At 42.2% G+C, this 26,884-nt stretch overlaps 3 protein-coding genes across 4 annotated transcripts in view; 1 reads left to right on the forward strand and 2 right to left on the reverse strand.

Moving 5' to 3' along the window:
* The window catches only part of cgnb (cingulin b), a 21,512-nt gene extending 12,804 nt beyond the window's left edge, over positions 1-8,708 (reverse strand). For both annotated transcript variants that reach the window (XM_051389611.1, XM_051389610.1), the window contains exons 1-4: positions 8,542-8,708; positions 2,632-3,788; positions 2,444-2,538; positions 2,271-2,340 (exon numbers count right to left, since the gene is read on the reverse strand). In XM_051389611.1, coding sequence (XP_051245571.1) covers positions 2,271-2,340; positions 2,444-2,538; positions 2,632-3,759 — 1,293 coding nt within the window. In that variant the 5' untranslated portion in view covers positions 3,760-3,788; positions 8,542-8,708. The remainder of the gene's footprint in view (positions 1-2,270; positions 2,341-2,443; positions 2,539-2,631; positions 3,789-8,541) is intronic.
* A 1,242-nt stretch (positions 8,709-9,950) lies between these two features.
* Positions 9,951-15,757, reverse strand: pygo2 (pygopus homolog 2 (Drosophila)). Its single transcript, XM_051389612.1, is given in 4 exon segments — positions 9,951-12,024; positions 12,027-13,353; positions 13,997-14,049; positions 14,695-15,757. Coding segments are annotated over 4 exon segments (1,779 nt in total). The 5' UTR covers positions 14,744-15,757; the 3' UTR covers positions 9,951-11,674.
* Positions 15,752-25,867, forward strand: LOC127357414 (SH2 domain-containing adapter protein E-like). Its single transcript, XM_051389613.1, has 7 exons — positions 15,752-15,814; positions 16,582-17,599; positions 20,349-20,475; positions 22,014-22,250; positions 22,786-23,041; positions 23,315-23,434; positions 24,149-25,867. The coding sequence occupies exons 2-7, from the start codon at positions 17,090-17,092 to the stop codon at positions 24,330-24,332; spliced, it is 1,434 nt and encodes a 477-aa protein (XP_051245573.1). The 5' UTR covers positions 15,752-15,814; positions 16,582-17,089; the 3' UTR covers positions 24,333-25,867.
* The last annotated feature ends 1,017 nt before the right edge of the window (positions 25,868-26,884 follow it).

Raw genomic sequence — 26,884 nt, forward strand, 5'->3', positions numbered from 1 at the left:
CATTTGTAAAATCAGTTTCTCATAATGGTTAACTTCCACTACCTGTTAACATAATTTTAAGCACAATTATTGTAGTTAACTTAGTTTTAACTTAGTAACTCGATTTTAATTGCACTTGTACTTTCAACCTTTTTAATCAAAGAACCAGATATTTTCTCTTGATCTTCTCTACTGATATTTTTACCGGGCGAGTTTCATGCTGATCCAAGCTACAAATGTGCATCACATGACATTGTCCATGCAAAAATTAAATAGGGAGACATTTTATTATTTATTTATTTACGGTGCCAGGAGCAACCAAAATATCTCCGCCTAAAATCTATTCAAATAAAACAACCTGTTAACATGTGCAACCTGATGAGGGGTTGCAAGAAGACATAGCTTCGTGTTTAAGGGGTGAACGAGCGCTTTAGTCCTTCAAGACTGATTGTGATCACTCTCTATACAAACACACACGTATATCACTATCTTGAATGAAGGTAACCCAACACAACCAGCATCTGATCCTCAATTAACCAGGTGAACAAACAGGGCGTGAGTACATTAACTCCATCACTCTCCCAGTGACACACATTACCTGGTAACACTGCATTAAATCAGTCAAAACACACCACAAGCACTTAGAAACAGCCTATGACATTAGTGACACAGAGGGAATGTGAACCATGCTTTACATTACACTTTAGTGAGTCAGTACACTGCGAAATGCAAAGAACTCTCTAAAATAAAAGGCTAGGCAAGTAACGAAGAAGAAAGAATAATCTGGACATCGGTTGCATCTACACCCAAAACAATCTTTGGATGAGCCCTTTATAACAAACACTCATTTGATCCTGCTCTGATCTTATGTTTTGGCTTTATACAGACAAAAGCCAGTGTTTTGGTTTAGTGGCAGAGCTGGAGAATAAATAGCCTCAGGCAAAAACATCCTGCATGTTGATGCTGGCTGTGGATATTTCAGTAGCTGTTATCACTTCTGAAGAGTCTGGGATGACTGCTGGAGGAGAAATTAGCCACTAAACCCACCAGAAAAGGGCAGCGCGGTTAGCATCATGAAAAACACAGAGGTTTTGTACAACAAGACTCCTCCGAGAAGGATCTGTCCCATCCGGCAAAGCCAACCCCCAGCTGGTGCAGGGTTCCAGTCCAACTCAATTATTGATGGCTCTCAATGACCGCGTCCTCCACACACACTGAGCCCTCAACGGCTTTCCTCTGCAGGTGCACCGTTGCCAAGAGACAAGACGGGCTAATAATTCACAGGCAGCCATGGTCACAAGTACATAACAAGACATCATACATAATCAAGTGCGTGTAATATAAGAAGCTAAGGACACAAAGAATATCTTCTGTATGTAGATTTATGCAAAGGGTTGCAAATTAAGAGGAAGTAGTGTGCTCATAAAAACCATGGCAATCTATTTTAATAAGGTGTCACAGGAGCACAAAGGAGCAAAGATGGCACCAAAATTGACAGAGGAATACACAGCATGCTGCTTAATTTTCACATTTTTTGGCCTGCCAAAAGAGGATCCTCGGAGACAAAGTGAATGGAATAGAAACTTCATATCCTCAGAAAAGAGGACAGGCTGCCAACCATCTGTTAGCTCCATTACAAGAGCTGCTCTGTTGAGAAGAAGACTCATTCCAGACACCATTACTTTCCAACCATTTGTTTGACCAACATGCTGAAACTGCAAACCACAACAACTAATTGGATGACGTGTTATCATAAATTTGTGCAATGCTGGGATTTTTATTAATAGGCAAGACTGTAGGTTGGAAAACTGAATTAATTATGCTTTAAAGCAACTACTGCTACTAGTTCAATTACAATCACACAGCAGTTGTATTCAAATACATTATGTTTCAAGGTTTGCGCTATAGATCTGGTCTATAATTAGGTTTTAAAGAAATAGTTTGACATTTTGTGAAATATGCTTATTCGCCTTCTTTCTGAGAGTTAGATAAGAAGATCAATACCACTCTAATGTCTGTATGGTAAATATGAAGCTACAGCCAGCAGCTGCTGGGCTTCGCTTAGCTTAGTGCATGTTAAGAGGCTGTAGGCTGATTTAGCTACCTTTAAACGGAGTCAGGCTAGCTGTTTCCACCTGTTTCCAGTCTTTATGCTAAGCTAAGCTAACAAGCTGCTGGTTGTAGCTCAATATTTACCTTACAGACATGAGAGTTGTATCAATCTTTTTTATATAACTCTCTGTGAATGGAACTGCTTCATTGACTTTATGAACATGAGCTTTTTGTCGTACCTTTAAACCGCCGGTTGTGTCATAGATGAGGTTGACCTTTCTTTTGAGGGATCCCTCGCTCTCACTGGTGCTAATCAGGGAACAGTGGACAGAGGGGTTAGACTGGAAGAACACATGCATCCATACAGTAACAGTAACTCCAGCCATTCATTTTATGTGTGTAGGTTATTTACCCATCTTTAAGGATGTTGAAAATAGCTTGCTTAACTTGAGTTTCCTCCCCACTGAGGACCTCTTTGCTTTGACTCAGGCTCCTCGGAAGTATCTCCTTTAAATAGAGAGTAAGCAAAGTAAGACACAAAACAAAGAGACAATTTAATACCTGCAAATAACTCCTAACCTCACAATCACTGCTACTTACAGGCTTCTTTGCCACAGTTGGAGTGGTGTCCTTGGTAACAAACTTCCCTGGTGACTTAAAGCTCGGTTTGGGAGCCTCGAGTGCTGTCACCTTGGCAACGGATGCAGGGCTCCTTCCTAGGCTGCTGCTCGCTGGGGCAGATGACGTCAACAAATTGGAGGAGGCAGACAGAGGAGTAGCGTAGGGATTTGGAGTCGGGGAGCTGGGAGAGGGAAGGGAAACCTCAGGCTGAACATCTTTTCTAGCATCAAGACTCCTGGACCGTCTGCGCTCGTCAAACCTGAGTCGCTGCCTTGCTCCGGAGCGGCCTCTCGCCTGTGGGGCGCTGCCTGGCGTCCCACTGTTAAACTTATTAATGAGCTTGTTGATGGGAGCCAAGGAGTTGGTGTCGATTGCTGGGACGGGCTTGTCACCAGTTGATGCTGGAGGTGGAGGCTCCGAAGGGGTATTTTTACCCAGTTTTTTCCCGCTGTATCTCCCCAAAGAGCCAGAGAAACCAGAGCCATTTTGCTGGAACCCTCTTGGTCCCACAGCGTTTAGTTTGACAGGTTTCAGCCCTGCTTCATTATACTCCTCCTTACTAGTCCAATCTTTGTTTTCATCTGCGTCACTGGCTTTTGCTTTGAGTTGGGGTTCAGCTTTTGACCTCTCTGCCGGTCTTTCTCTGCCAGTTCCACCCTCCTCCTCCCCTTGTGTTCCTGCTTGACCGTCCCCAGGAGGTCTTTTGAGAGGGCTCCCAAAAATCTCCCCATCCTCATCCTCGGCCGCAGAAACAGGGGAGCGTGATGTACTTACAGCAGGGCTATAGGGGTTTGTGATTTCTGCCAGTTCTTTATTTACTTTGGGGAGGCTGTTGCAAGGTGAAGGTGGGCCTGAGCTGGAGGTGGGAGTGTTCAGCTGAACTCCGTAAGAGTCCCCTTTCTCGCCATCTTTCAGGACCACATAAGGCTGCCCAGAGATACCCTGAACCCGCACTGCCACCCCATACTTATTGGAAGGAGGAGTTGCAGTGTTGTTTCCTTTGGACTTATCAGGATAACCTCCACCTGTGTCATGGAGGTCCTTGATGAAGCGGATCTGAACACCATAATCCACAAGAGGCTTCCTGTCAGTGGAGAGAGTGCTCATGTTGACTTCCTGGTTTCTGTACAAACAGCCTGGCGGACAGGGACGGGAAACAGCAGAAATGCAAATCATGTAAATCAGTGGAACAAGTTTTGAAAGCAATGAGAACTCTGGACATGAAATTCCCTTTAAAAAAACAGCTGCTGCTATTAGGATGCACTGTTAAGATGTGCTTCTGTCCTTCTGGTTTTGCTGTTTTCGGGTTTAACAAAAATGAATCACTCGCTCAGATGTCCCCTTTTAACCTGCATGTGTCCCTCCGTCTTACAACAGTTTTCTTGGCTTTTGTATAGATTTTCCACTTCTTCCCACATGGAGTTACTGTGACTCGGCTAACATATCAGCTTACTGGTATATCTTGATGAAGCAGACATCTTCTCTGGCTGCTCTACAGGTTTAATTCTTTCTCCACCAGAATGAATTGTATTCATGCCATGTGAAATATGCCACTGGGGCACTAAGAACCTCTTTGTACAGGTTGAGGCCTACTTTTTCAAAAGGGTGTGCTCTGAAAACAGAGGAAACAGAGAGCAGGAGTGTGACCGGGTGTGTATGAGACACACAAACACACTGAAGTAATCGATATGTAGCCTCTAGTTTACAAAGGCATGCTGACTGTGTCGATGTTTTCACCCAGTCATTATTAAAGAGGCAAAAATGGACTTTGACTCATTCATTGAGTTTTTGGTATTTTGTATCAGATATTCAAACAAATGGAAAGCGGAGAGGGAGAGAGAAATCTAAATGTCGTTTTGACTTTGATATTGGGAAAACAAGGAACAAGGATCTTACTGTATAGGTGTGTAGCTGTTTGACTTGACATGGTAGATATATTTGCACTTCTAGTGGCCAGTAACAAATAAAAAAAAACATCCTGATACTGACAGAGAAATAAATGTAAATAATGTGTTAAAGGGGAATTCCACTGGTTTTACACATAAATGTCAGTTTACTTGTGGTGAGGAGTGCTACTTTGCCAGTGATTATAGTTGGATGACGTTTTCTATGTCTGCGTTTCAAATTGGGGGAGTTTGAAAGATGTAAGTATTTACAAGGAAAGGATGGTCAAACAAAATGATACTAATCATTGCATGATGGGTCCTGTATCAATTAATCTGACCATTACTTATTTGAAGTCTTTAAAATGTCAGAAAATTGTTAAAAAAAAAAAGGCCCACTATAATTAACCAGATATTCTGTTGTATTGTATATGATCAAATTCTCACATTTGAAAGGCTGGAACCGGTATATTTTTTGCCATTTTTGCTTAAGCAATGACTGAAAAGATAAATTGATTATCAAAATATTTGCCTCAATGTTTGGTTTGTGCACTAAATTTAAACAACTCAGTGTTTGGTACAATGTTAGCAGCACAACCAAAGCATGTCCACCTTATATGCTCTGAAAATGAGCTTAGTGATGAACACTATGAGAAGGTGAATACTCCTCCTATTGTCCAGGCTCTGTGGAGCATTAAACACTGGGGGCTATGTCAGGAATGGGCCTCCCCTCTCTCTCGCTCTCTCCCTCTGCCTTTGCCAGAGTCTCCCCAGTCACCAGACTTCAGAGGAGAGTCACTCAGGCGTAGACTGTTTACTTTGAGCTGCACAGTCACAGTCACACACACACACACACACACACACACACACACGCACACACCGGCTCGAGCATATGCACATAAACACACACATACGCAAGGGTGTGCACAGACATAAGCACAAACCTGCTGTGCATTGCCCATCTGGTTGCAGGTACTCGATCTAATAAGCATCACTCCTTTCAGTGTCTCTTTATCAGTGGCAAGGAGGTACTAAGTAATGTGGAATCCTGTTAAAACACTTCTGTAACAGCTGTCACATGAAAGCATTTTTCTTGTATTTAAGCGCTGCTAAAGCTGAGTTTTGCTTTACAGAGCTCACCGTCACACCTTAACCTCAGTCTGTTTCCTTTGTCCACTCCTACAGCACTTACAGATGTGACTCTCACAGGAATTAAAATGTAACAGACCCTATCTGACTGCTGGTTATAGTGTAACACGAAGCTCCTTGACTGGCAATGAGGTTAGATTGGTGAATCAAAGTCAGCCTTTGTCTCTCCTAAAAAACATTCTTAGGATTCCAGACGTTCCCTTTACACTCGGCATTGCGCGTGGTTTGCATTTGTATTAATAAGGACAGATTAAGAGGAAACTGAGAACTAGGGCAGCGTTCACCGTAAAGCCTACAAAGGTGGAAAACTGTCCACACAGGCAGTAAATACAAAGTGAAGAGACTAATTAAAAGAAAACGACAAACTGGGGACTAAAAATACAAAAACAAATGAATTCCACTGTCCTAACATAACAACAGGCAAACAAATTTGAAAAAAATTGGTTACTCAAAAGCTATTTTGGAAAATCTTTTTTATAGAAAAGGGATGATATGATCGTCTATTTGTTGTCAAGGTGCTCGGCCCTCAGCGGCTTATCACTGGCCACACAGAAAGCTCTCAGGTGTAAACATGTTCCTTGGGTAAATTTCAACAAAGGCTCAGTTGTTGTACACGTTCAGCAACCAGTAGCTGAGCACTGCTTGGTGACAACAGGTTCACCTCCTCTCATGCTCTCTCTCTTGTCACAAGGAATGGCTGTGTCAACAGAGACAGGAATGTCACCAAACGGGCCTATCTGCCATCGCTCTTCCCTTTTCTCCTCACTGAGCAGGCATTGCTCCTTTTTCCTCTGTTCGTGCACCCTCCGTCTGCTTCCTACCTCGCTTCTGATCTTCAGCTTTCTCCCCAGTTCCTCCTGCCCTTGGGTATCTGAGCGAGGAGACGAGTTACTCTGATGCTGGGGCTGGGTGATTTTGTGGTTGAATATTACAACTGAAACGATTAGCTGATAAATCAATAAACAGATAGTAATTGATTGAAAGTAATTAAAAAAAACAGCTGATGTAATCGTTTATGTAATTTTCCAAGTTAAAACTCAAAACTTTTGCTGGTTGCAACCTCTAAAAATTTGGATTTTTGTCTTTTCTCAGTTCATATCCATGTACATTGAATATCTGTGGGATTTGGGCTGTTGGTTGGACAAAACAAACAATGGGCGGACATCAACTTGAGCTCTCGGAAGGGCATTTTTCACTACTTTATGACATTTTATAGCCTGATACCTCAATCAATAATGAAAATAATGATCAGTTTCTGAAATCAATTAATAAATCATAATATGCACAATCCTATAATATAATCAAATTGATGTTCAGTGTTCGATTCACGGTGTTTATTATGCATTACATCAGATGTAACTATTCACAACTAAAACAAAACCTTAATTAACTAATTTTGTTGTTTCTAAATATAATTTGCTTGGAATACATACATTTAGATAACAGAATTACACTATATGAACATATGCCAACACTATTCCAATAAAATGATAATACTGAATTGTCAGCCAGCATTACTCAATAACAAAAACAGGCCATTTCAACATAGTAAAATGTAAAGTATTGCAGCTACCAGCATACTAGGGTGTGTTGAGGAGGTGCAGGTTCTCTTGTGTAAAACAGCAACAACACGGTGACACTAGTCCCTCATTAAAGGTACATGTTTACATAAACACCTCAGCTTGAAGCGTGCCCCCAAGCACACATTTTTGTTCAGGCCTATTTCTGAAGCATGTTAACACTTTACCTGGATGGTCTGCAGACATTTGTAACATTTTAACTGTTTTACTTTGTCTGCAGATGTTTAACAGATATATCTATGTGTATGTTATCTGAGTATATGTGACGATTCATGAACATACCCTTAACCAAGATGTTTCTTTGTGCCTAAACCTAACCTAACCAAACCTTAATCACAGTGGTGTAATGCCAGAAATTTTATTTAAAATGTAACATCCAAACAAAGTGTTACCAATTATTTTTTTTACATGTAACTGAAAGGGATCAGGGAACAGCAACAACCTCACCAGCTGGTGGGTTATCAGTTGTAAGCTAAAGTGTCAAGGATATGAGGCTTATCTGACCTTTATTTACAGCCACGTACATCTAATCAATACAAAAGCCTTACATTGTATTTTCTTGGCAGGCGTGAGATTATCTACTCGGCTTGACAGATAAATTAAATAATATCACTTTCAAATTCATATAAACACGTCAAATAAAGACTCTTTAGACGGGAGAAACAATGACAGCAGAGTACCCGCACCCCGGCCCCCGCCCCCACCCCCCAGCACCTGTCTGCTCCTGGATTAATTGCGTCACACCCACCTATCCGGTCAGCCAGTATCGGTGCGTGCGCGTCGAAACCACCACCGGGTTGTTTACTCGAGCCAGCGGGACCACGAGCTGAGCAGCAAGGTAAACAAGCGACGCACCTGCTGCGAGACGCCGTCGCATCCTATTAGAAGCGTTTACCTACTATAATAACCTCTCATATCCTCTTTACGCAGCGCGGTGAGATCCAATTATAGGCGCATACACACACACACACACACACACACACACACACAGAGCTGCAAGCAAACGTTTGAAAAAGCGAACAACACAAGCCCCCCCTCCCGCCAGATGCTTGTTGTCATTACCGTAAGTAAAAAGCTGAGCATGGGAAGTCCGCTGCCAAATCTAATCACAAAGCCACAGGTGTCCATCCCTGCTTGTCCAAATGGAATAAAACATGCCCGCTCAGCAAAACAGAGCTTACAGTGTTGCTCACTTCCCGCCCCCTACAAAAGTAAATGTACAGTAAATAGGCAGCAGCTGTGTAAAAAAAAGTAGTAGGATACTTATTGTACTGCACCTGTGAAAGCTGATCCGAACCTTCCTCAGTACTCCTGTGTGGGTCTAACAGCAGCAGCAGCTCTGTGTACAGTGTTGATGGGATGAAGAAGATGTTACTCAATGAACTGAGGACATCGGGAAATGTCTCTCTCTTCCCCCCCCCGTCCCTTGCTACCAGTGCAACCTGTTGCCAGCACATCGGATAGTCATCGTCCCGCCTCAGGACCGACTCCATTGGTGGGAGGCTCCCCGAGAGGCGGCGCCTGCTGCGGACTCAGTTTCGACTCCGTACGCACGGGTGAATGCTGGGAGTCTGTGTGTGTGTCTGTGTGTGTGAGACCAATTTTCACAGTGGTGTTATGGGAAATAATTTCTCAATCAATTTGGAAATGCAAGCCAGCATTGGGCTATAATCTTATCCAATACCAGCGTTCAAATACTGATCACTGCTGAGGCAAAACTAATTAACTATTGACAGGAAAAAAGGAATTCCAGAAGCCATTTACTTTAATACACCGTTGCATAGCCATTAAATTGCATTTGTAATTATCAAACTATTGTATAATTGACCTGACTTTAAAAAACTCAAGTGGAAAATCATGTTATTTATATTCAATAGGGGTGCATAATTATTGGAAATATTATTAAAATCCCAATTGATAAAGTTAAACTGTGTGACAAAACAGCATGAAGTACTGCAGAGAGGCCCTGGTCTACTAATCTTCTACAGATGTAAGAAAACATACCGTTTGGTACTACAGACACATCAAATCATGATTTTAGTAGTTTATTCAGTTAAAATTATAATTATGATACAAAATATTATTCTAACACTGAATCATATCGAAATATCTGTCAAAATTATCGTGATATTTTTTTTTCATATTGTGCAGCCCTATCGTATCTTTTAAGTGTTTATGTGAACTCATCAGAATTATCTTAAATATCATAATAATCTAATAATTGATTGACATTTTCTTGAAAGAAATATGTAACTTAACATAAAGTTTCGAGCTGTATCGAGGTAACAGTGGTTTTTGATTTCCAGAGGAATTTCTTTGAAAGACCTGCTGAATGTTTATCTACACATCTTTATCTTTTTTATATTTTTGCATGTCCAGCTGACCTTCTGATCTTTGTTTGACCTATAATTGGTGATAAATTACATAGTTTTGGTAAATTATGAGGACATTATTAAGAATCTACAGACCCATAAAATAATGTTTTACCTTTTAAACAGGTCAGCAAGAACAACTATCACTAAAGGCTTCACAAATAAAGTGTTAAACAATGTTAAATAATTTAAAATTTCACAATAAACTGATAATAAAACCTTTAAGAAAATCAGTGATGGTTGAACGCAATGAACTACAGTTAATAAAAAGATAACGTAACAGTAATTTTGAGCATTACGACAAAGAAATTACATTGTTATCTGTTTCATTGGGTTTTCCAACCCTCATTTTAATACAACAATTAGCAAACAAATTAAAAATGTGAATAAAAACAGACATGGACAAGTACAAAAAAAAATATCTGTCTTTACTTCAGAGTTCAGTACCTTTCCCTTCCCCACCTGGTGTGGGACTCACTGGTTCCTCCAGGTTCCACTAGGAGGCGCCAAAGCAGAGCAAGAGCACAGCACAAATACCAGTACAAAATCAAAAAGGAACAGCTGAGAGAGCAAGAACAGAAAGGCAACTCGGACATTGAATAAAGAAAAATAAGGAAAGAGAGAAGGAAGAATAGTTATAAACACCTTATACCGTGACAGAAATGTGAAAAATGGGTATTTTTCCGCTCTTAAGTTATTTGGTCTACTTCAAGGCCTGTTGCAAGAAGGCAGAGGCCAGAATATAAACATAAACAGATCAGACAGTTACTGCATTGGTTCACATGCACCCCCCTCCCCTGTTTTTTTTTTTAATTTTTAAAAAAAGGACTATGCACATCTGATATGACATGATGTCACTACTTGCTATGCCAACACCATCCAAAAGCACTGATTTCACAATTCTTGTGTACTGCAGAGATAAAAAGAAATGGTTGACTCAAATGTACTGTATAAAACCCAAAACGTCATACTGTATACAACCAAGACACATAAGTTCAACTTATAATTTTGTTCATTGGTCAACTCTCTGGCATGTTCACAACTGATGGGAGTTCCAGACAAATGATTTGTCCTAATATTTACAACTATTTTGGTGGTAAAATCCTCTCTGTGAGGTATGGATATCTCGGCCCAGGTCTCCTTTGGATTAATCAGCGCTGGGTTTTAAAATAAAAAAAAAAAAAACAGATACAAGAAGTCAAAGAGAAAGTGTGTGTGTGTGTGTGTGTGTGCAGGAATTGATAAACTGAACTGGAAAACAATTTTTTTTTCCCCCTCCAATGATCTGCTTCACAATATGCTCGAGATGAATGAACTGATGAATTTTTCCATTTTCTTTCACTTGCTTGCAGTAAAAAGGCTAACAATGTGAGAGGGCAGTGCTAGAATGAAGCATTTTGATAGCAAATAAAGCTGTGACTACCCTTTTAGATTTTCAGGCACTCTTTCAATCATTTTTTTTTTTTTTCAGTTTTAAAAAGATCCATGTCTGTTTTAATTTAAAGCCGTGAAAAATCTGAGAATAATGTTGATGCTTTGAGTCACTCTATCAATAGAGGAATATTTTAACATTACTGTCCCCGCATTACGTGGGTTTGCGTGTATGTGTGTTTGAAATGTCATCATACTCATGTGGTGCACGAGTGTGGCGAGTCAATCACAGTCAGTCAGTGCGGGAGCCTCCGTGCCAGTCAGTCACAAAGTGTGTGAGGTAGTGTGTTGGTGTCAGTGCTTTGCTGGTTGGCAGGCTAGATGTCTGAAGGACCGTGTAGTTTAACATTCATCATGATTTGACTCCTTTAGGAAGGGGGGGGGGGTTGGAGAAAAGCATTTGCCTCACACTCAAAGTGCTATATATAAGCATGAACGTCAATGAGTGTGTTTTCTCTGTGTAGTGAACAAGTAAAGGGCTAGTCAAGAGAAAAGTTGGGCAAGTAGCTGACGTGACACACAGGTCATTCAATTACATCAGAGCAAACAATGTCTCTATTTGTCCTTATGCATCGCACCTCCGCGCTGCTCCTTTGTCGTTCTCTCCTCAACTCTCATTAGCTGCCACCAGCTGGCCTAATCCCTGGCGCACAAACACAGCCTGGATGTCCTTGGTCTTGATGCAGAAGTCACAGGCCCAAACAGCAGCACTCTCTCGAGTCAGCAGCCCGTACGCTGGCTCTGTCAGGCCTGTGCAGTCACGGTGGAACCAGCGTTGGCACGATGCCTCGCACAGGATGGCATCTTGATCGTCATGCACCTCCGCCATACAAAGGCCGCAGGGGAAGACCATCCCGGGGCCACCGAGTTTTCCGGGGCCAGAACCGGGTCCAGTCGAGGGAGCAGCCGGGCCAGGGGGCAGGGGGGACTGCGTGTTCGGGGTCGAAGTGGAGTTAGAGGGGGGTTGGGGTTGCTGCCGGGAGTGTTGCCTCCGTTGTTGTTGGTCATGTTGTTCTGACCTGAATTGGGGGCCGCGTTAGGCATGGGACCACCAGCGCCAGGAGTGTTGTTCTGCTGGTTGTAAGGGGTGGAGCCGGGGGCTGAGTTAGGTGGGGTGGATTGTTGCTGCTGCTGCTGGGTAGAGTTGTTAGAGTTGGGGGTGTTTGTATTGCTAGGGGGTTGTAGCTGACTGGGTGGTGGATGCTGGGGCTGGCCTGATCCATTCAGGGGACCAGTAGGAGAAGAGTTGGGATTAGGCTGGGGCGGTGCTGAGGGAGGCTGACCAGGTGTATTGGCGTTAGGCTGCTGGACATCAGGGTGGCCAGGGAAGCCTCCCCCTGGCTGTGGTGGGCCAGAGTTGGGAGGAGGGCCGGGAGTGGTATTATTAGGAGGGGGGCCGTTGGGATTTAGGTTAAGCTGTTGCTGCTGCTGCTGTTGCTGCTGCTGTTGGGGCCCAGGCGGCGCCCCTCCTCCACCAAAGTTCTTTCCATCCTCGTTGCCTGGTCCTGGTGGACTGGGGCCTGGGTAGGGGCCATCCTGTGAGGGAGGGAACTGTCCTTGAGGGGGCATACCTGGCAAACCGCCCACCATGTTGCCTCCAGGGCCACCACCCATGCCACCCATCATGTTCATCCCAGGACCCATGCCTCCTCCCATGGGAGGCAGGGGGCCATGTGGCGGTCCTCTGGGGCCTCCTCCACCAGGTAATGGTGGGCTGTTAAATGGATGTCCACCCTGTCCGTGCTGCTGCTGTGGAGGCATCCCAAACCGAGGGTGGGGTGGTCCCCCTCCTCCAGGACCTCCCATACCCCCCGGAGACAACATGGGATTGAAACCTGGCCCGGGGTGCATGGGTGGACTGAAGTTAGGTGGCATATTGAACTGAGAAGGGCCACCAGGGGGGAATCCGCCACCTCCTCCTCCTCCCCCGCTGCCGCCCCCACCACCACCTCCAAAGCCAGGCATTCCTCCAAAGCCTAGCTGGTGGTGAGGCCCAGCATTGGATGGAGGGCCGAATGGTGGCCTCCGTCCGGGCTGGCCGCCACCTGGTCCTCCTGGACCTCCAATGAACCCCATTCCTCCTCCGGCCATTCTGCCTCCACCTCCATATCCACCTCCTCCGCCTGCGCCTGGGCTGGGAAGAAATGGAGCACTACCTGGGCCACCTGCCCCAGTAGGTCGGGATGGGGGCCCGAAGTCATCGTCAAAGGGGTTGGAGGCAACCAGGTGGTCCACCATGGGGGTAGGAGGCGGCGCAAACTCAGTGAGGTGGGAGAACCCCGCCGCCTAAAACAAAGGAGAAGGAAATACACAGATAGAGTGTTATGTGGCCTCGTACGCAACAAACTGTGATACACTGTGTGTTCTGACACCTTTCTATCAGAACCAGCATTAACATTTTCAGCAGTTTGAGCTACAGTAGCTCGTCTGTTGGATCATACGGGCCAGCCTTCGCTCCCCCACGTGCACCAGTGAGCCTTGGTCATAACCCTGTCTCCGGTTCACTGCTTTTCCTTCCTTGGAGCACCTTACTGACCTCTGCAGACCGGGAACACCCCACAAGAGCTGCAGGTTTGGAGATGCTCTGACCCAGTCGTCTAGCCATCACAATTTGACCCTTGTCAGAGTCGCTCAAATCCTCACGCTGCCCATTTTTCCTGCTTATAAAACATCAGCTTTGAGGACAAAAATGTTCACTTGCTTCCTAATATATCCCACCCATTGACAGGTGCCATGATAACAATGTTATGGCTGACTGTTGTCTAGAGTAAATGTTCTTTTATTACTTATACGACACCGCATAATTTAAAGTGTAATTTAGGCAGTTTTCAAGGTCCACTTGTTACATACTGTGAGAATGTGAGAACAGAAAAGTAACCAAGTAACAGTTCAAAGTAATGAAATTCTAATTTCCAGAAACAACAGTTACCTGAGTGGTGGATTTCCTCGCCTTCTTCTTCTCCGGGCTCTTCATCTGTGAAGCTGAAATAGTAAAATATGGAGGGAAGGGGTGGAAAGGGGGAAATGTAATATTAGCCACAACAAAAATAGGCTTCCATATCTCATGCTATTGGTCCACCACCAATCAAGTGCAGCATCACATTTGGATTGGCCAATACCCCTTAGTGACAGAGTGGAGCAGCTTTAGACCTAGGGCCTCTTTTTTTTTTTTTTTCAAGTCCAACAGTTGGGATGGATTCAATGATGGGGACATAGACTGGCATGAGGACAAGATGCTGAACATCCAGGCGTTATCATCACCAAGGTTATGAAGCCTTGAATCGCAAATGACCCAGGCAGACCAAAATGACCCAGGCGAGAGGGAGAGAGGCCGCAAACAGAGGCAGAAGAGGTAAGGTCAATGAGGGTAGACAGGAAAAAAAAAAAAAAGACGAAGACATGAGAACGAGGAAACGGAGCTGAAGGTACATTGATAGCAAGATTAAGACATGAACCCCGTTCACAGATCCACTCTGTGAGGAAACAGCCACCACCGGAGACAGTCGTGAAGTTTACATATGGGGGAGGCGAGAAGGGATTTTTGCTAACAGCACCAGTGCAGCCCATTGCAGCGCAGTAATGGATGAATCCGATCTGATTTGGGAGATGGGTGAAATCAATTCCTACCTTTGCGTTTTCCTTGTCCCGCCAGTAGTCTCCCCGATTCGGCAGCCATTAGCTAATATGACTGTCGGTGAAGTGGCATATCACCGTTCATATGCAAGAAAAAAAAAGTTAAAAATGACGACGTCTTGGAAAGGCTATGAGCCGAGTAGGTGGAATCTGCCTTCAGGTCATGTCAATACCGCTAATAATAATAATAATAATAATAATAATAATGATCCCCACAGCGTATAGCTGACACGTATCGGTTAACTGGATGGTATTTATATTTATATATATATAAAAAATAAAATAAAAAACGCCGGCCCAGGTCTGCAAACTCCTTTTTCCAGCTGCAAATCTTTGGGTGTCTGTCACGCCGGGATTTGGTCACCCAATAAAACGTCAGGTAAAACGGAACTGGTTCACGTTATTTATCACAAGTTCGTGTTGATGTCAGTTTCTGGTCGCTTGTTAGCCCTGGCTCCACTGCCAGTACAAGCAACGTTAGAGAGCCACTCCACCTCCCTCTCTAAATGATCACTTACAGATGTGTAGCAAATAAAAAAAAAAAAAAAAAAAACAACAACTCGACCAGCTAGCTAGTGACTACCTTGGCTAACCAGCTAGCCACGTTACTCAATGTGGCTTTTTGCTAGCAGCGTTGAGATTTCACCGAAACATTAACCGAAACCGTGGCCTGTCTTGTCTACATTCATTCGTGAAAATGTGCATTCAATTCCACTTATCACAGCATGTATATAAAAAAAAAAAAAAGGTAAAGCAATTATTTTTTTTTTTGTTAAACTGTTGTTTACTATGCTAACATTAGCTTGCTAGCTAACGTTAGCATGCCACTGAAGATAGCTAGCCATCTTGCAGACTTGTCTTGGAAGCAAACTGTACCCTTTCTCCGTTGCTCGCTCTGCTGTCCTTTAAATTGAAACTCTCTGGTGTGTCATTGCCAGCAAACCCGTCCTCACTCGGTGTATGCTTGTTGATCCACCATTCAACTATAATTCATTCAAAAACGCAAATTTTGCCATAATTATCATGGCCTTGTATCGCCACCGGACAAAGAGGGACAGGCAGGAGTATCGCGCACCATGGAAGGTTACATCTCGCCGCAAAAATGGGGGTGTCGGTAAGTATACTTCATTGTTATTAAACGTATTAAAACCATTCTGATTGAAACACATATTGCAATGTATAGTATATGACATTGCAATGTTGTGTTTTGGAAAACTACCCGCGTTGCCGCCGTCCATACTGTTTTGTTGAGTTTGTAGAATTAGTGTCATACCTTTCGCTGGTGTATGTGGAGCGGCTCAGAACAGACCATTTTCCAACGCTACCCTGTACAATTAAAGAAGGGGTGGACATTAATTAGACAGCCAATTAAGCACATTACCAAGTGACATTATGATTTATATTGAATTAACGTCCAACATCAAAATAATAATATAACTGTCAACTTCAATTCTAATCATCTAAAAAAATAAAAAATAAAAAATAAATAAATAAAAACTTTCCCATGAATGGATGTAGGCTACACTACACACATGTCTGTGGTAGCCTATTATTCATGTGTCAGAGCATAATCAATTTCTTATTGAAATATCAGCACTCCAGGAGGCCCCTATACTGCCTCTTTAATCAATAATCATTTTTAATTGTTTATAATTATTATGTTGTTTGTTACAATTAAAACAGAGGCTGCAATAATTATAAAGCCATGGAATAATAAAGGTGTCACTATCCTTACCTGGGCATAGGTCAGCCTAAACTAGAATACTGAACTCCTCACGTGCTTATTCTATCAAGTTGTCTACAATTAAAATCTTATCACCGCCCACCCCGTCCTGCCTTCCCCTCTTAACTTCAGATACCCCCCTCCCCTCTGTACTCCAGGCGCAGTCAGGAGTCTCATTGCGACAGTGAAAGCTTGTGAAAGACCAGATAAGCCACTCTGGGAATGGGACCTCAAATCAGAAGCAAGAAGAACTTTGCCTTCTTTCGGGTCTTCCCACTCCGAAGACACCTATTCATCCAAAGGGAATAAACTTTTCCTCTGAGCAGAAGAAGGAACAGGTGTAAGAAAATCACAAATGGGATAAAGTAGTGGTATTTGGTTTTTTTCCCCTTTGCCAAAAGGCATGTGCCCTGTAGGCTTTTACTTATTTAAAGTAGGAGGTTTAAGAATAGAGCCACTGACTTTTGACATCATTTATGACATGCTTTAAAGTGAGGTGTGGAGATCCTGCGGTCCATACAGGCTCTATCCTAGAATAAAGCAACGGAAGTCTTTTGTTAGAAAGGCTGTGATTTTTCTAAAGGTGCGTCTCTGGGGCCCTTGGTGCATGGCGCTAAAAGGTGTCGGAGCAGGCAGAGAGGTTTATTGGTTTCCATCTGAGTTACAATGGCAAAGTGGTTCAAGGAGTTCCCCATCAATCTGAAGAATGGTACCGACAGGATCCGCTCAGCCTCCGAATCAGGCTCACAACCAAGAGCCAATAAAGCCGGGCTGGTGGCCAGCATAGGTACCAAAACAACCGGCTCCAAAACGGCCCATCGCAAAAACTCCTCTGCCGACAGCACAGGTGGTGGAGGAGGAGGTGTTGGGTCTCTCCTGTCCGGACGAAACCGAAAAAACTCCGCCGTGGAGTTGAGTAGAAACGGCGTGAGCCCCCCGAAAGATGGGAAAGTTTGGGACACTCTCCTGTCCGGGAAAAGTCGCAAGAACTCCAAAGCGGAGCCCGTGTTTGAGGAGCAGCACAGACCCCTGAAAAGCTCCTCATCTGCCAACGCTTACATCAGCCGGCTGATCAGAGTGGACAAACAGGACAAAAGCCCCAACTTCAACAGCAGCACCATCACCAACCAAGTGGTACCTGAAGCAGAGAAACCGGTTCAGTGCAAGACAGAAACGGTGAGTAACCAACTCGACCTCCACCCAGAGAGGGTCCGTTTAACTTTTAGCTGGAGTTTATCCTCCCTTTGTGCCACATGTCATCATAGGAGGCTTTTAACCTAAAAATCTGCGGCAACAGATATTTCACTTTTGCCATATTTTTATTCTCCCCCTCTGCTCGTGTTTTTTAAAATCTGATTGATAGAATAATGAATATGATTTAGGATTGGAATATTAGCTTCATTTATTTAAGTACTGCACGTTTGAGTATTTCCGTTGTATTTTACTTTATATTTAAGTACATTTCAGAAGCTACTCTACTTTTCAGCTTTAGATATTACTTATAAAAAACGTATTTCATTTATTGATTACTTTAGCGAAAAGTACATAAAGTAGTTAAAAATTGCTTAACCTCAATCTGGTATAAAATGAAATAGCTATAGTAGTGTAAGTTTATTTAACATTTATTCAATTACTGTACTTAAGTACAATTTTGAGGTACTTCTACTTGAGTATTTCCATTTTCTGCTACTTTATGTTTCTACTCCACTACATTTATTTTACTTTACCTGACAACGGGAGTTACTGGTTACTTTACAGGTCAGGATTTGCCTTCTAATACAAAATATAACCATCTAATACATTATCAGATTAAGATACTCAGCAGTATATAAAGTAATTAAAATGAGCCCCACCTTTACCAGCTTCAACATTAGTGATGCTCACACATGAATGTATCAATAACTATTATCTAATTTATTATTTTGAAATGTCTCAATCTACATAATGAGTACTTTTACTCTTGGTACTTTAAGCAATGAGAATACTTTTGTACTTTCACTTGTAACAGAGTATGTTTAGATTGGCGTATTGATCTGAATACTTCTTCCACCACTGGGAATTATAGTGTGATAGTTATAATATAATGACACTTAACTTAATAATCCTTTCGCCTAATGAGAAGTCTACTTTTACTTTTGATACCTCAAGTACATTTTGTTGCTGTTACTTCTGACTTTAAGAGTATTTTACAGTGTGACACCAGATAGATTTTTGGTGTTGAGATGTGAGATCAAACAGAAGTCATTTAATATGTGGCAGCTCTCTCTAATCCTAGCAGCAGTGCAACACCCTCCGCTCCAGCAGAAATAAGATGTGGTGTCATCAATACTGTTGACAATGAAGTAGCAATGACCCAGTCCAAGCTCTGAAAATTGATATTATTGTTTCAGTTTCACCCTCTGCTTTGTCTCCACTATCCCCATTGTGTCCACTCCTCCCAGTCTGTCTTTCTATCTCTCTTTCTCTTCCTCTCCACCCCTCACCCTTACACCCACCTTCCCCGCCTCGAATACAAAGCTGTGGTCAGACGTGAGGCTTTACCTTCCTGTCCTGTGTGTAATCTGGCTCAGTATTCCCCTTCTCTCACCCCTCTCCCTCCCCCGGCCTCATCCCTCTCTTTCACTAGATTCAGGCCCCCTGGTGAAGGCTATCATGTTATAAAAAGCATCGTGTTATTTGACACTCAGGCGCTAACCCAAGTCCCCTCCAGCTTGGCTTTGAAAAAAAAAGGAGAAAGATCGAGAAGTCAGGGATAGTGATAGTGGAGAGATGGTGAGAAAAAGACAGATAAAAGAGAGGAATAATAAAATGGGAGTTTTATATTTCAGAAAGGGAGTTAATCCCTTTTTCTTGATATCAAATTAATTTTTTGCAACAACCATAAGGTTTGATTGGTCGAGTGACTGTTGTGTGTCTATCTCTAGATTCCCTGAAGGTGTAACATACTTTAAATGTGTGTGTGTCTGTGTAGCTGCGTTGTACTCTGCATCTGTTCCACTAAACCTCGGTAACTATGCTCTTGAGTTTCAGCCTGTCAAGCATCTGCTACTTTATTTAAACTTCAACAAATGCCAACATTTCTTTGGCAAGGGAGCACAACTGGAAGTGATTAGAAAGACAACTCCACTTTTACGACTTACCATTGTTTCTTGGCCAGCAGCTCGTAAAACAGACAAGAAATTATATGGCACTGATAAGGTGACAAGACAGTCAGGCATGACTGGTGTAGTAGAACAGAGGTTGTTAACAGAGAGATGTGAATGGGCTTCGGTGTCAGGTATTCTTCTGACTAGCTGAAGCGTGTCTTGTAGTTTACTGCAGTTAGTTCATCATCTTTTTATGTCCGAGCCACATTGACACCACCCATCATGTTCCAAATGTGGTCATTTGAACTGATTTTAAAGACATTATTAATGACGTAATGATTGATTAACTGTTAATCACTCCCTTTTTTTCAAGCAAAAAAGACTAAACTTTTGCCATTTGTTGCTTCTCAGGTGGTATTTAGATTTTTAGGCTGTTGTTTGGATAAACACGACTTTTGGCAAATATAAAGGGCATTTTTCATTATTTTATGACATTTTACAGGCAAAACAATAAGTTGATTAATCAAGAAAATCACAGTTACAAGCCCATTTTCAACTGCATGATATTTAACAATATTAATTAAATATAAAAGTGGATAATGTTACAATATTTTTTTCATACCAGACATTTGATCCTGGATCTATCCATGGTCTATTTGTCTTTTCTTTTTTCAGTAGGGTTGGTAGAAGCAGGACGATTCAACCATTTATAGCTATCTACGTCAACCTGCAGTATCAGTTCAGCCCTATATTATGTGGTGCCATTCTGAAAACTTATTCTGAAAAGTATCTAATTATGCACAAACAAAATATTAATTTCCCTGCATTTTCTGATCCAGGTGATCATCCTTGAGGATTACGCAGATCCCTTTGATGCTCAGAAGACCAGAGAGCAAAGGGAGGCAGAGAGGGTTGGGGAGAACGATGGTTACATGGAGCCTTACGATGCCCAGCAGATGATTACTGGTAAAACTGTCAACAATACTCTTACTTCATTCTCTTGTCAGCTGTTATGGTAAGAGCTGTGATATTTCATTCAGCTCTTACCGTCATCAATGAATCAGTGCACCTGTGTTTGAACACACAGCCCTCGCGTAAATGACAGAATTCTCATTTCCAGTCCCTCCAGGCGGAGCGAGAACATGAACTCGCTCTCCTAGTGCTCTCTGTACCCCGTGGGGTGACCATGGCAACTCTGTTGCGTTCGGACAATGGGTGCAGTTTCCTGCTCCTGCTTCCTTTTTCCTGTCTCTGTTTCCTGGTACTATTCTCTAAAAAGGAAGTTGGCCCTCAGTGCCTCCCCCATCCCCCACCTCCTCTCGGACGCAGCTCTGTGTAACCCCCTATATGGACCTGTTTGACCATTTATCAAAACTTCCCAGCATTTAGGAAGCTTGGTGGTCCGTCGTCCAATCACATGCTCTCCTGACCTTTTCATTCCATCACTCCATTGTTTCAACTAAAAGGGTTACACAATAGCCTGCTGTGAACGTGAAAATGTTTTATTGCAGCGCTCTCCAGTAGATTTTACTTCAATCAGTGCCCATGCTACTTCCAGGCCTCCTCAGAGAACTCTAGAGAGGATGTGATGATGTGACTGAGTCAATTTATGAGGCTTAAATCATACTGAGGAAGTAAGCAAGAGTCTGATGTCACTATGACTCAATAAGAAAGGCTATGAGTGAGTAGGGCAGGATTATTATTCACACTCTGTATAGCAGCTGACATCAATTACTACAATCAAACTTGATATTTTAGGCGGTATAATTATAAAAAGGACAAAACAAGATAAGATACTAATGTGCAACAGCAGTGAACATTAATAAATTCTGACAAAAACGCCGCACCCGGGGCAGATTTGTCTTACAGTGTTAGCGCTGCCATCCACCTTTATTCCTCATCAACCAATGAAAACATATTAAGAGTACCCAGCAGCACCAGAGTGTAAATCAGATAGCTGATAAATGAGTCATTCACAATTTCACATCATCATCATAGACCATTAGTAATGGTGGTACCACTTTCCAATAAAACACCTTTTATATAGGGTTTAAAAATTGTAACATGGATTTGATAATAGTTAATAAATCTACTAATGTTTTATTGATCAGTTATAAGCCATTAATGAGAATACGTCTGGACAGCCAGGTTGTGATTGGCCGTATAACCACACATTTCTTGGCCAAAATTTATTCATTTGCAACTTATTCAGCATTTATTAATGGATTACCAACATTCGTAACAGAATTATTGCAAATAGAAATGATAAACACCAGCAAATGGGGCTGTGATAACCTGGCAACCTCAAATTTGTTCTTATTAGTGGCTTGTAATTTATCTATGAAGCATTTCTAAATGATTCATTAACCACTGATAAACCTACTCAATCCCTTATAAGGATTGCCTTATTAGAAGTCGTACTGGCACTGGTTGATGAATCTTGCAGCCTGTCAATAGTCTTTTCATCTCTTTTAATCTCAAATCCCTTGTTTTCCCCCTATAAGAGATTAGACGTCGGGGCTCCAAGGACCTGCTGAAGGTGTGTGTGCTGATGGAGGCAGGTGAGGGAACGGTGGAGGAAGGTCAGCCCGTGCCCTTACAGATATACGATGTTCCGTATGAGGGAAGCACTGACAATGACAGGACAGCAATCACGCGGCCCGAGCTGGATCCTCGACCCTCCATTGAGTACGAGCTGCCCTGGGAGTGGAAGAAGGAGCATATTGTCAGAACTCTGTCAGGTACATCAGAAGTTTTATTACACCACATCTCACTTGATCGCAGACACAATAATATCCAAGAAGTTTTGCACCAATTCTCGCCGTATTACTAATGGGAAAGTGAGGACATGTTTGCTTCTGTGCACACCTGAACTGAATGTTCTGCACTTTTAAATGTTCTAATCCAAATTTTTAAACCTCAAATAGCACCACTTTTAAAAGTAACTAAAAGTAATACATCACTGACTCTCCCCTATTAAACACTTTGCTGAACTAGTAACCAGTAACATTCATATAATACAGTTCCAACCCTGCTTCTACTCTGTCTTCGATCAATATGAAGTATATTTGTTCAAAAAACAACTCAGCCCTGCTCTCACATGTATATTTTATATGCCGCATAGACCAACAGCATACTGAATAACATCTTGCATGAATCATCAAACTGCTATCTTTTTATTTTATATTTACTGGAGGCTTCAGCACCCAGTTCAAACTCAGGCACAGAGTTTCTTTCCATAAATTCATATCTCTCTCATCACTCTTCTTCCCCCAGCACAGTTTGACAGCCCTGAACGCCCAGCCAAAGATGAGACGCCTCACCCGACGCTCACCAGGCAGCCGCAGCATCCGCCAGCCCAGCCGCAGCAGCATCAGCATCAGCATCAGCATCAGCATCTGAGGCAGAAAAGCTGGACCCAGAAGATCCTGCGATCCTCCCCTCCAACCCTGTCGCAATCCTCCACCCCCGGCAGCAACCCTGACACAGAGGCCTGCTGTGTTGACCCCTCCCTGCCCCTGGAAAAACAGAGGTGAGGAGGTGAAGTGTGTACTTAAATGATGGGATGTTGCTATAGTTACATAAAACTTGAATATTTAATACTGTAATCCATTTTTTAAAAGGAATTTAAATGTCAGAATGTGTCTCAATATCTTATCCTTGCAATAAACCTCCAGGATTTCAGAACATTTCAGTGTTACGTAAGGGTGAAGCTCATTTCCAAGGGGTTTATTTGAAATGATGTTCTAGACTTGATCAATAGCAGACAAAGTGTAATCCCCCTCACTCCAACCCTCCGTCTCAGTTGGTACCATGGCTGTGTGACTCGTCAGGAGGCGGAGTTTCAGCTGCAGTCCTGCAAAGAGGCCAGCTTCCTGGTCAGGAACAGCGAGTCGGACAACAGCAAGTACTCCATCGCCCTCAAGTGAGTGTTACCTGAAATTGCATCAGCAGCGTCTCAAGGGAAGAAATATGACTTACTTCTCACATCCTGCAGCATAGGAAAGGATTAAAATGGAAGTGGTCCAGTTGTGTATTACACAGTTTTTTTACATTTACCGTAACTTTTTAAAGGATCAGTCTGTTAATATTCAGTATTTTTATTATTGTCAGCAAATTCCTTTAAAAGACTATAACCAACAATACATTACACATACACATTAAATGCAGTACAAAGTTTGTGTCAACGCTCAGCAAACAATAGTCCCTCATAAATTCACAATTTACCCCTGTTTGAGTAATGTTTGCTCAAACCTACAGTGCCCAGCAGTCTGTAGGATATTATGTAGCTTTTTATAAAAAGTTAAGTATATATTTGTGACAAATTTTAAAAGATTTACTTCTTTGGAAGCAACAGTCAGACTAACACATTGCTGAGATATGTGGACCACAATAGAATGATGCCAGCTTTTTGATTGTTCATTAATGAAGATGACATGTAACAGTATGTGATATCAATAAGATCAAACTTGTATATTGCAAATTAAGCTCCATACACAATTTAATTTCACAAAGTAATTCTGCTTTTATGTTTTTAGTTATCTTTTAATGTGTCTCTCTCAGGCTGATAACACCAGGATATATGATAGGCCTATATAATTGGTTAACTCTTGCATCTCCTCTCCTTGGTGTGACTCAGGACGAGCCAAGGCTGTGTTCATATCATTGTCGCCCAGACCAAAGAAAACGGCTACACCCTGGACCAGAGCAGCTGCGTGTTCCCCAGCATCCCAGAGGTGGTACACCACTACTGCGCTCAGCGTCTGCCTTTCAATGGAGCAGAGCACATGACACTGCTGCACCCAGTTCCTCGCGTCCACTGATTCCACCAAAGCCCAGTTTAGTTAGGTATAGAAAAACAAACACACCTCTGGCCCCACAGGGATAAAAAGGTTTCCAAAAATTGCCTCACCCCTGATCAATGTGTACTTTTACTGCTCTGCCCTTTTCAGCAAGTCTCACTTTATAACTTGGTTGTATGACCGTTTTATTTGATCAAAAATATTCCCAGCTCACTTTGAAATTCTGGATGTTTTTATTTTACTTTGATGTGCAGCTGATGCAAATGATCTAAGCTGTTGTTTTGCATGTGAAGAAGGGGGAAGCACAGCGCAGAAGATGAGGCACTTTTAATGATTAAATGTGACTTTGGGGTTGGTTTGGGAATAAGACTCACACACAGTTGTGATGTTTTAATTATCCAGTGTGGCTCTGTTAGAAGCTACAGATACTTTTTATTATTGTTACTGAGTGGAATTTACTATAAAGCAGAAAGTGTTTTTGAGATGGAGTGAACCTCATTAGTTTGTGGCTCTCTTTCTCCCTCTGGTGGATGTGCTGGTACACTGCACCTACATGCCAACACAAAGAATTTCCTTCTTTCCTCTTAACTGACAGTTGGTAAACATCCATGCACAGAGCATATCATTCCACTCGAGATACAACAAAGATCAACTATTTTATGTTTATGCTCGCAGCATATTTATAATTTATGTGCTTATACTTGTTAGTTGTCTGTAACCACTGTCTCTTGATGATTTCCTCTGTTTTACTGTGAATGAGGGCGTTGTTTCCACTATCTGCACTGTGAAGTGTGAGTGATTCACCCTGATACAATGTGCTTGAAGGACCATGGATTTACAATAGTTTAGTGTTTTGTTTTTGGCCAAATTAGCCTGTTCATTCTGGTTGATATCTGTAACCTGCAAATTATTGTGCCAAATGTCTTTAGATCTACAAATGAGGATAATTTACAAATACAAGTGCAAGTAATTAATGAAAAATATTGAAATAAAGTAAACAAAGGAAAAAACTGTTTATATATCAGCTTAAAAAATGTCATACTTGTCATAACCTCTCTCCTTTTAATATTGTTCATTCAGACAAAGTAAAGCTGTTCTCCCTCAGGGTCTAATGCCCTTTGGTGCTAAGAGGCAGAACACCAAATTGAGAAGTGGTAACTCTGTTATATTCACTGAAGTCTTATTTTTTTGTATGTATTCTAAATGTAACTCAAACATTCAACATGGTATGTGTACTCTTAAGTTAGCGATATGCTGGAAATGATTCGGACAGCCCCGATCTGCAACACTAAATAATAAAATAAAAAAATAAAAATATTGTATAACTAAGGTTCAATTCTGTCTTATCTTTTAGATTTTAGGAAGTCTGCCACTTTCATGTCGCCTCGAAGATTTAAAGGGGAGGACAGTTTGTAGTTTTTGGTGGAGCACTGAAGAAAAAGTTATATGCAGAGACACAACTGTTATACATTTTCCACCGTTGTCTATTGAGACATGTGGAAACCTGTTGCTGAAACATTGTAAAACAGATTAGAATAAAAGGTCCTGAATCTCAATGCTGTGAGCTTCTCTCTGATCCCAATAAATCAACTACATGAACAGCAAAATGTGAGGATGTTTGTGTCAGTGATGTGTGCTCTGAAAGGGAATGATCAAAGCATCAAACAGTCTCATCCTCCCCTGAGGAACCAGCCTCTTTACAGATACTGGGATGATTGAATGAGGGCATTTTTTGAGCATAATGAATCTTTTAAATTCAAGAGCTTGATTGTGGTTTCAGCGGTTTGGTAATTTGTCTGGAAGTTTAGTACTCCATTTCACTAAAAGGGGATAGATTATTATGCCAGGCTCGAGTGAAAAGGTTAGGATGAAAGGTCTAGTGGGGGAGATTAGGTTTAGCCAAGGATCATGTTGAGGACAAACACCTTACGTAGCTGTAAGGAGCACCCCAGCCTATGCCGTGTGTAGATCTAAGGTAAATGCAGCACTAAAAACAGACAAAGAGTAAGAGTAGTATCATTACACCCATGTCAAGGACGCTTAATGTGAAGGAAAAAAAGAGCAATTGACACCATCCCTCCATCGTTCCCTCCTTTTCTTACGTATCGTTGGCCCCTCTCCTTTACCTTCCTCACTCTGTTGGTGTTATTCGAGGCTGATGTCTGTCTGTCAGCTGTTTCTCCTTGACTCTCAGGGAGGACACTATCACTGTTTGCCTCTGTTTGGTGCCAAGAGTTTGTGTTTTAATTTATGAAGGCGATTGACCCGCAGATTAGATTTCATTACTCTAAAACCAGAGATAGCTTTCAGCCTTCTCATGTATGTTGTGTTGGATATGTTTGCTGCAAGCTTTTAAAGAATTTTACTGGTTGCAGGACACTTTTACATGCCTAGCTATAAAAAATAAACCTGCAATCAGTGTAAAAAGTATTAACTTTTACTTAACTAAGAGCATCAAAACAACAGTTACAGAAGTATTGTTGTAAAGTGAAAGTACATTGGTCTCTGTGACTGTGGTCCCCAACCTGGGGGTCAGCACCTCCAAAGGGTCATGAGATAAATCTGAGGAGCCG

Source organism: Dicentrarchus labrax, unplaced genomic scaffold (assembly GCF_905237075.1).
Source record: "Dicentrarchus labrax unplaced genomic scaffold, dlabrax2021, whole genome shotgun sequence".
Lineage (NCBI taxonomy): Eukaryota > Metazoa > Chordata > Actinopteri > Moronidae > Dicentrarchus > Dicentrarchus labrax.

What these genes read in the sequence shown, in the direction of transcription:
- LOC127357414 (XM_051389613.1), top strand. Translation starts at nt 17,090, where the DNA reads ATGGCAAAGTGGTTCAAGGAGTTCCCCATCAATCTGAAGAATGGTACC. An exon ending in CTGCCCCTGGAAAAACAGAG is followed by an intron (nt 23,042 to 23,314) that starts GTGAGGAGGTGA and finishes CCTCCGTCTCAG; the next exon opens with TTGGTACCATGGCTGTGTGA. An exon ending in AAGTACTCCATCGCCCTCAA is followed by an intron (nt 23,435 to 24,148) that starts GTGAGTGTTACC and finishes GGTGTGACTCAG; the next exon opens with GACGAGCCAAGGCTGTGTTC.